The following is a 9,945-nucleotide window of genomic DNA, read 5'->3' as shown; positions in this document are numbered from 1 at the left end:
GCTTCGACAGCCTATAATCAGAAAAAAAGTTTCGTATGCGTCTGCTTTTAACGTCTATTAGCCTTTTTTCGAGATGTGTGCCTTTTCCTATCCTGTTCATCCCACTTGTGCTTATTTCTTTCCTGTCGAGTTCAGGATACAAAACGTAGGCGCCCCCGTCTACGAGTTTTACTTCATTATGCCGCTAATGGACGTTTGTGCTGGAGTTTCACTCTTCGTGTGTCTCCAGAAGGCGTTTTGTAAGCCGCTGTCATCAGCCGCTTCACTTTATCCGAAATGAGCGCTAAAGATCCACCCTCATGATTTATGAAGGAGCTGGGGGTTTGAGCGGGTCGTTTCCGCTCGCTCTGGCCCATTGGCTTTGATGGCCGCGGCATTGATCTGCGCTCTTCGATTATTCCGCTTGTACTCAAGGGCCGCGGAGGGAGCGGTAGACTTACGATATGAGCCGTCTGGAGCACCTAGACGTCGTAATGAAGCTAAACTTTCAGAGTGACATCTCCACTGCATCATGGGGAACATTAAAGTCTCTGGGCAGGGCTGAGGGTGTGTGTGTGTGTGTGTGTGTGTGTGTGTGTGTGACGGAGGGATAACGGATGAGTAGAGGTATATGGTCGCGGCTGACCACAGGTAGGATGCGTCGCTGTCTAGCAGGAAATGGCTTCTAAATCTGCCCTTCTGGTTTGGTTGAGGGTCTTTTTTTTATATAAATTCAGTTTTGTGGTTACAAACAACACTGAAAACCTTAGTCAACTATACATTCAGATATTATGTATTAAGAATATTAGTGACTCATAGATTTGGTTTCTCAGTCGTTATCAGTATTGGTTTCTCAGTATTGAGTAAATGTCTCTGCTAAATGCCTAAATGTAAACATCCACTTTAATAGCCTAGGTTTAATGATAGTCAGTAGAGATTTAATAATCATAGGCCTAGGAGTTATAATAATACGCTTATAATATTTATAAATATATAAATATATATATTATATAAATATATATATAAAATTTAAACATAATTAATTTTCTTATACATGCATGTGTGTGTATTTATTTATTTATATATATATATATATATATATATATATATATATATATATATATATATATACAGCTCATAAATATACACAGTGCACACACATTATGTCAATAAAAGTTTTTTTTGATGCAATTAATCTTTTTAATTAAATAATGTTTACATTATATATATTTGTGTGTAATTATATATATATATATATATATATATATATATATATATATATATATTGAATATACATTTTACATATACCCATAAAGTTGTCAAAACTGAGTTTATATTCAAATAATATTTATAAAATATTTTATGAAATCAGCTGAATTTATAATTTTAGTAAAAAAAAAAAAAAAAAAATTACATAGCCTATATGTATGTATATATAAAATATATTTACAGGATTACAGTATATTATCAAAATATAATAAGAAGTTATTTTGCATTGTAATAACGTCACAATATTTTTTTGAATTTTGATAATATAAACAGTCTTTTCCATGCATAGTGACAATAAGCGGCTTCTTTACTAATACAATTACATTTCTGTTCAAATGATTTACTTGTTGTGTAAGTGATGCATCAGATCAAATTAAAAATAATATGTTGAACTCATATTCTAAAAAGCCATTGTAAAAATTAATATAATAAAAAAGTAAATAACAATTGTTACTTAATGCTTGTTAATGCTGATCTGGCTAATTTTACATAATTATTTAATAATATTTTTTAATGTTTCTACATTTTTGCCAACCCATCTCAGCGGTAGTTTTTAGACACTTTCACACAAGCAGCAGTTTTTGTCGTCCCGCTTTGAGACAACGCTGGTAATTACAAACCAGAGATCTAATGGCAAATCCGGGAACACAGATGCTCTGAGGCCTCCTGGTGCACCAGCTGTTGTCTCGCAGCGCTGCATGATGGGAGTTTGGATGTTACTTGTCCTCATAAGACCACCAGGCTTTCGGAACTAATATGCAGGTTTCGCCTCATAAAATTGTGTCTATGTTTCACTTCTGCAGACGTACATCTTCACAGACAGTCCAGATGAAGACATCTCTTCTGAAGGTAGAACATCTTTCTGATGCAGGTCTGATCCGAGCTCATGAATCTTTTTGCCCTGAGCTCACTTCATGTGTGTTCGCTCTCAGGATTTAACATCGTCGTCACCGACTGCCCGCCAGAACACAGTCATCAAGCTCTATCCTGCAAAATGGCTGCCGAGTACGACCACTTCATGGCTTCTGATAAAAAGTGAGTCCACCAATAACCTGATGTGACCTTATTTTATTTGCATATGCATGTACAGATTCGCTCCTTTCTAATCATATGTTCTGTGTATGATGGCTTTTGTGATTGTAATTTTATTTATTTTATTTTACAAATTCACAACCCTACCGTTTTATGCTTATATTAACTTAACATTTCAATGGTAAGAAAAAATGTAAACAATAGATACATGAATACAAAAGACTTTTTCAATTTAATGAAATATATATTTTACATATCTGTATCTATCTTTATCGCTCTATCTATCTGTCGTTCAGTATATTATTCTGTAGAAAGATAGATGGAATAGCTATTTAAAATACTGTGTATATTTATTAAGTATATATAAATACAAATATATGTAGGACATGTGCATGTATATATTTAAGAAAATATTTTATTTATATATTAAATATATTTATATGCAATATAAAATTCAAGAAAATGAATATATACATTTATAAACATGATTTTTTTTAAAGTACTATATGTGAATGTATAAAAGCAGTACACAAACATTTATAATGTATAATAAATGTAAACAAAAACTTTTATTTTGAATGTGATTATGCATTAACACACACACAAACACATATATAACTTTTAAATCATCTTATGATTTTATTATTTATTTATTAATTTCCACAGGTGGTTGTGTCATGTTGATGATGATAACTACTTGAACCCTGGAGCCCTTCTGTCTCTCCTGACAGCTTTTCCAGCTTACAGTGATATCTATGTGGGAAAACCAAGCCTGGATCGCCCAATGAGAGCCCAGGAGCTGCTGGCAGCAAATAAGACGGTCAGTTGTTTGGTATTTTTTACCAACAATATTCTGCCATGAACTTGTAGCAAAAGAGCCTTTTCCTTCAGGGATCAATCAGTGATTAGAGCTTTATTGCTTATTGATCTGGACAATTCTGTCTGGTCTTTTTAACCTATAGCCAGAGAGAAAAACTGTCAATACTGTCGGGGGAATTAATCCAATCATGTACAATGTGTAATGGTAGTCATTGGAGTGTGTGTGTGTGTGTGTGTGTGTGTGTTGGGGGGGTTTGTAGTCATGCTGTCTTTAGAGCTGCTCCCTCAGTAGTGTGTGTGTGTTTGTGTGAGGTCTGCAGGAACAGACAAGCCATTCAGTTCGGCTTTCCTCATCCTTTCTTTCCCTCTGTTTCTCTGCTCTGCTGATCTCTTGGGTCACAGAGGCACCTGGGTAATAAAAATGAAACCTGTCCTTTCATTTCTGCTGCTCTGTTGGACTCTGCCTTTGTTCGATGGACAGAAAGACAAAAAAAAAAAAAGGTTTAGTTACACTTGCCGTACACATTTCTGTAGACCTTCGGTTAGGATGCAAAACCTACCAAAAACAACATACAATTGAGGTCAAAAGTTTACAAACCCCTTTCAGAATCTTGTGTATTTAGAATTGAGATGGATAAGATATTTCACATAAAAATATGTTTACATATAGTAAACAGGAGAAAATATTAGCTGAATTGCTAAAAACTGACCTTGTTCAAAAGTTTACATCCCCTTGATTATTAATACTGTGCTGTTATCTGAATGATCCACAGCTGTGTTTTTAGTTTAATGATAGTTGTCCCTTGTATGTCCTGAACAGTTAACCTGCCTGCTGTTCTTCAGAAAAACCCTTTAGGTCCCTCAGACTCTTTGGTTTTTCTTCATTTTTGTGTATTTAAATTCTTTTCAACAATACCTGTATGATTTTGAGATCCATCCTTTCATACTGAGGACAACTGAGGACACATATGCAAATATTACAGCAGATTCAAATGCTCACTGATGCTCCAGAAGGAAAAACTACGTATTAAGAGCCGGGGGGTGAAAACTTTGTGAATTTATATTGTCTTCTGGGAAAAATGTAACTACTGTGGCCTCTGTAGGGTGGTACTAAATAAAAAAAAAAATCTCCATTCTGTTAAAAAATCCTAAATATTACACACTACACCTTTAAGAGCTATTAAAGGTGCAGTATGTAATATTTAGGAGGAATGCAAGATAATATATGTAACAAGATTTATTGGATAATTAAGTAAATATAATTCCTTAATTTACCTTTGCAAAGAAACCTCATTGCTAGCTATCTCTGCTGTCTCAGACTACGGTATTAATCCTGTATCGGCTACCGTAGCTTCTATAAAGAGAAAAATGTATTTTGTCTGCTTCTCATTTTTCTCAGTTTGACGCTCAAAGACCTGCTGAATCTAAACTGATGTTTCATTCTGGTGAACACATCCTGATCCGTCCTGTCTGCCTCTCTGTGTGTCCTCTGTGTTGTTTATGTCCACATTTATATGTCTGGCTGGACAGGCCACAGCTCCCTACAGGGAAGGAATATGGTCGAAAGGATGAGAGGACAGAAAAGAGCTGCATGTTACCTTCAGGGTAACGGCCACAAGGAGGAACGAAGGGGGGGATAAATGGATTGGGGGACGAGTAGATGGACACGGTCAGATTTATGCCCCCGTCACTTATGATGCTCCACAGGATCCCACAGGAAAACAAACCTGCTCAGAATTTCAGGAAAGCCAAGAAATGAAGAGCATTTTACAGGTTACAAAGGGAGAGAAATTCATGTTTCAAAGTTATTTAAATTCGAGGTGAATCAATCGTTTCATTCAAAAGCACAGAATCATTCAGGAATGAAAACAAGCGTTTTCAGAATTGGATCGTTGAATCGTTCACATAACCCATTCATTTAAAACAATGAATAAAAGCTTCCTGTAGTGCTTTGAAAGACTGAAACAGGAAGACGAGGCAGGACATATCGAGCAGCCCAACCCCCTTTTTAAAATAGCCAATAGTTTTGTATCTTCTCAGGCCAGAGCCTTTGGGCTCGGTAAAGCCATATTTGACAGACACAGTCTAATAAATGACCCCTAGCTTCAATATGTAACTCTTCAGTAAAACAAAATAGTGATCATAACCATGCAGAGGCTGTGTAGTTTTAAAAGTGCGGACACAACATGAAACCTGAACTCATTTACCTCAGTTGAATGTATAATTACATTGTCTGAATTGTTCCATATCGCCTAGATTGTGAACTATGTGCCATTCATTGTTCAGAAAATACTATATTTTGAACAAGTGACCGGGGCGGGGACTTCGCATTCTAGAGAGCTTTTGATTGGTCAGAAGATTTTAATGAGTAGCTAAGGTACGAGGTGGCGTCAGATACATCCGTTGATTCATTTAGGCAGACGTGACGAACTGCAAGCTTCGAATGCTCATGTCTTCTCAATGCGAATTTTGTTCGAATGTTTTGGAGCACACTGGCTTAAAAATAACCTTAAGACTAACATATTCATACTAACACCCAAAAAACATTGTTTTTTTAATTTCATGGGGATTTTTACGAATGAACCAATGAAACATTTGTTCAACCAATTCATTTATTAACACTAAATCAAAAACATTTTACATTATACATTAATATCATAAGTGAATATTTTAGTTCAGATATATGAAATTGCATAATTACTCTAAATAATATAATTAATATAAATAATATAGTTCTGTTTCAAATGTATGTAAAGTTTTCTGAGAAATCTACTTTCTCATCTGCGTAGTCTTTTGCTTAAATACCTACTTTAGGTGAGGCTTTTACTCAAAACCTAAGCAAGTCTCCACATGTTCTGTTGTAAAACTATCACACACTGACCGACTGCACCATATTAACCTCAGATGGTTTAAGACTAGAGGCTTGATTCTTTAATCATAAAGAACTGTAGTGATAAAACATGAAAATGCAAGATATTTTCTTGAAATCTGCATGAATGTGCAGAATTTATAGAGCTGACTGGTTGGCTTTTTCCTCTGTTTTGTTTCAGAGGGACGTCCATTTCTGGTTCGCTACAGGAGGGGCTGGTTTCTGTCTGAGCAGGAAGCTGGCAGAGAAGATGGCGCCCTGGGCAAGGTGAGGCCTGATTTAATGTTTGTGTTTGACTTTGATTCTGATGCTATTTCATGTATATGTCGGTATACTACTGATCACAAAAGGTTCATCAGTTGTTTCTCCTAGACAGCAAATTAAGAGTATACAGTGTGTGTTAGTTGCATGTCTCTATTTGCAGCGGTCCCAGGTTCGAGCAGACCTCCGCCGTGATTATGTTACCTGATGACTGCACGGTGGGCTTCATAGTCGAGAGGCGTCTGGGAATCTCAATGGTCCACAGCAACATGTTCCACTCTCATCTGGAAAACCTACTTCTGCTTGCCCCTAGCGATATCCCAAAACAGGTGAGATTTTTAAATGGTGGCTGTCGATATGCTGGCAGCCTTAGCATATTGTAAATTTTGCACATCTTTAATACTGCTAAATGTTGAAAAGAAACGATCGGAAGCCTTTTCTAAGCAGGCGTTTTGAACCACCTAGATCACCCTAGCAACCACTTAGCAATGCCCTAGAAACATCTATTGTAGCATCCAGCGAAGGTCTCGCAATCACTCAGGTAAACATTCACAGCAACTTCAGCACAGATAAAAACGATTAAAATTATCTGTAAAGAATGTTTCTTTGTTTCTTTCTACAGTATGCCACAAATTACTAAAATCACAAAACCTAATGTTAATATTTTAGCTCAAAGAACTGGATGGTAAAAATGTTACTTAAAAAACTGCAGACTATTTTACATTAAAGAACAGAATGCTAATGTTTCAGTTCTAAAACTGGATGCTAATATTTTACAAAGTACTGTGCATTAATATTTTATCACAAAGAAGAGGATGCTAATATATTACCACAAAAATCAAGATGCTAATATTTTACCACCGAAAAAAACGCATGCTATATTATACCACAAAGAACTGAGCATTAATATTTTACCACACAAAAAAAAAGGATGCTAATATTTTACAGAGAACAAGGCTAATATTTTACCTCAAAGAACTGTATGCTAATATTTTAACAAAAATCACTAGATGCTAATATTTTACCTAAAGAATAGAAGGCTCATTTTTTACCACAAAGAACTGGGCACTAATAATTTTGCTCGAAGAGCCGAAGGCCAACACATTACCTCACATAACTGTATGCTAATACTATATATTAAACACATTTTGGGCCAAAATTATGTGGTTAGTTAAACTCAAACTACTATTCAATCCTAATAACATTTTATCTGTTCTTTGTGTTTGTTTCTCTGCTTCTAAAACTGAAGGTGACTCTCAGCTACGGATGGTTCGAGGACAAAATGAACAGTGTTGAGCTAAAAGGAGTTTTTACCAAAGATGAAGATCCGTCCAGGTTAGTCATAAACACACCTTCACACACCCACAGGCCCTGTGGATACAGATTTGTTATTTATGACTAAAAGATGACGCATGCTGCCGCTAACTCCACTTTCCTTTGTTCATTCAAGACAAATCATCTGACAAATTGAAGTTAAAGAAAGATAAAGCCTCTTTAACTGATGTAAAAGCATGTTATCCTTTTGCTAAAACTCCTAAAATCCTATTTCATGCTAATATTTGTATGTTTATCTGTAAAATATGCTTACCACAGTGAGTTCGGTATCTTATACATCTTTCTGCCTGTGCTAGCATTAAACATCCAAGCTTTTCTGTTATCACCACAAATCCATGCTTACACACTACGTGAGCAGACATCTCTTGAGGGCAGTTAAAAAACACTTCCTCGTACATCTTAATCTGCTTAATCTGAATACATTTGTCTGCATGCATTGCCAAACTCTTCACAGGCTAAAAGATTTTGCGTTTTCCTCAAAAGACCCAGTAAAGTTTGGTTCCCGCTCAGGATTTCTCAAACTTTAACCATGGCTTGAAGCCAAACACATAAGGCAAACTAATCCTTTCCTTTTTTGAACGTCATTGTGAATACGATGCATTTAAAGGGTAAGTTCAACCAAAAAATTTTATTCAGTCATTCATTACTCACCGTTGTGTCGTTCCAAAGCCCTCTGGAATTTCAGCAAAAATATCTTAAATTGTGTCCCGAAGATAATCGACACGAGAGTGAGCAATTAAAGCCAGAATGAACATTTTTGGATAAACTATACCTTTAAGATGTTTTTAGCTAACGTTGTTCTGTTTTTCAGGTTCAGGACAGTCCATTGTCTTCTGTACCCTACATCAAGTTGGTGCCCTGTACCGCTCAAAAACGCATTGTGATGGAATCATGTTCTTACATGATAAAAGGACAATAATCATGTATAATGTAAGCATTTCAATGCATTGTGTCCTTACAAAACATTTTTGTTTTGTAAAGTCCAAGGAGCCAGCCAAAGCCGAAAGCACTGCATGTTGGTCAAAAGAGGAAACTAAGAAACCTCAACCTTTAACTGAGCCATCATTGTTATTAAAATTGGAAGTGTAACTTCTGTCTACACGCTGCACATTTCAGTTAATACATGATCATCTGAATACTTAATATATTTGTGATTATTAAATAACGCATCTGTCAATGCACTGTAATTGCAATGCAATGTAATTGATACGTATGTTTTGGAAATTTTCAAATCAAAAGATTTCAAAGCAGGGTAATCGAATTTCTTTCTTTCTATTATCACTCGTATTCTTGTATTTGCACTGAACGCGTTTTAATCGCTGTAATATTTTTGTACTGTAAGATTTATATGAAGCACTTAAGTTGGATATCCAATAAAATATGTTTTGAAATACATTTTCATACAGTTTTAGATAAGTAAAGACTATCAATCAATCTGAAATATTTCCTAGCTCAAATTTATGTAATGTGATGTAGTGGTGTGTGTTTTTCTACATTAAACAAATCGTGCACTGGCCCTTTAAAACGAGGTGTAACGCAGGGACAGAACGTGGGTGCTGGCCCTTTAAGACCACCCGCCAATCAAATGAATCAGGCAATCAAGTGGGAGGTGTCAAGAGTTTGATACACCAAACAATCGAGCACATTTCCAGTGTAAGTCTAAATCATCACAACATGCCCTCTGAATGCTTTTGATTGTTTTTGTTATGACTGCTGGTGGCCGATCACCCTTTTTGAAGTGCTTATGTTCGGGCTGGAGAAGCTGAAACCTTAGAAACATTGGCCTGTATTTGTTTATATGTCGAGTCTTTCATTGGCTCGACTTAGTGTCAAAAAGCCTTTGGTGAACTTTTTTGAGTGCACTTTGATCATGTGGATGGACCCGACTTAATGTCATTTATTTAGCATTTTAATGAGTTTAATATTTCATGAGTGATTAAGTGTTTGACTAGTAACTTTCTTTCATGCCATCTTGATGTTTTCTTTAGCTGCTGGATTTCAGAAGCACTGATTTTGAACCCTACAAGCTTTTTTTTTAAATCTGATAATCATGTTTCATATATATTTATTTACATAAAATACAAAACAAACTGAAATGATATATAAGTATATTACTACCAATTTGCCTTATGGTTATGTAATTAAATAGAGTGTTAATTATCCTGAGGAGCTTATTGAGATAAGCACACTGCATGAGTTTAATATAGACCTCTTTGAATGATATGTGTACATATCAATGAGAAACGCCATATTTATTTTTTTCCCCCAAGTTCAGAGGAACTTCCTCAAAGTATTACAGCATAGTATTATATGGCCCTTTTACTTGTTTTACAACACAAATTCGGGAAGTTTTCTTTCAGCCCCATAAGTCTTTATGTCCA

General features: G+C 35.5%; 1 protein-coding gene across 1 annotated transcript in view; it reads left to right on the top strand.

The window, feature by feature from the left end:
• Positions 1-8,959, top strand: part of LOC122327250 (beta-1,3-N-acetylglucosaminyltransferase manic fringe) — a 13,367-nt gene extending 4,408 nt beyond the window's left edge. Inside the window, exons 2-8 of the mRNA XM_043222457.1 lie at positions 2,052-2,097; positions 2,181-2,283; positions 2,947-3,100; positions 6,150-6,235; positions 6,393-6,558; positions 7,479-7,564; positions 8,376-8,959. Coding sequence (XP_043078392.1) covers positions 2,052-2,097; positions 2,181-2,283; positions 2,947-3,100; positions 6,150-6,235; positions 6,393-6,558; positions 7,479-7,564; positions 8,376-8,448 — 714 coding nt within the window. The 3' untranslated portion in view covers positions 8,449-8,959. The remainder of the gene's footprint in view (positions 1-2,051; positions 2,098-2,180; positions 2,284-2,946; positions 3,101-6,149; positions 6,236-6,392; positions 6,559-7,478; positions 7,565-8,375) is intronic.
• Positions 8,960-9,945: the final 986 nt, after the last annotated feature.

Source organism: Puntigrus tetrazona, chromosome 22, assembly GCF_018831695.1.
Source record: "Puntigrus tetrazona isolate hp1 chromosome 22, ASM1883169v1, whole genome shotgun sequence".
In the NCBI taxonomy this organism is placed as follows: domain Eukaryota; kingdom Metazoa; phylum Chordata; class Actinopteri; order Cypriniformes; family Cyprinidae; genus Puntigrus; species Puntigrus tetrazona.
The sequence above is the reverse complement of the archived record's forward strand: the minus strand, read 5'-3'. Positions and strand labels throughout refer to the sequence as shown.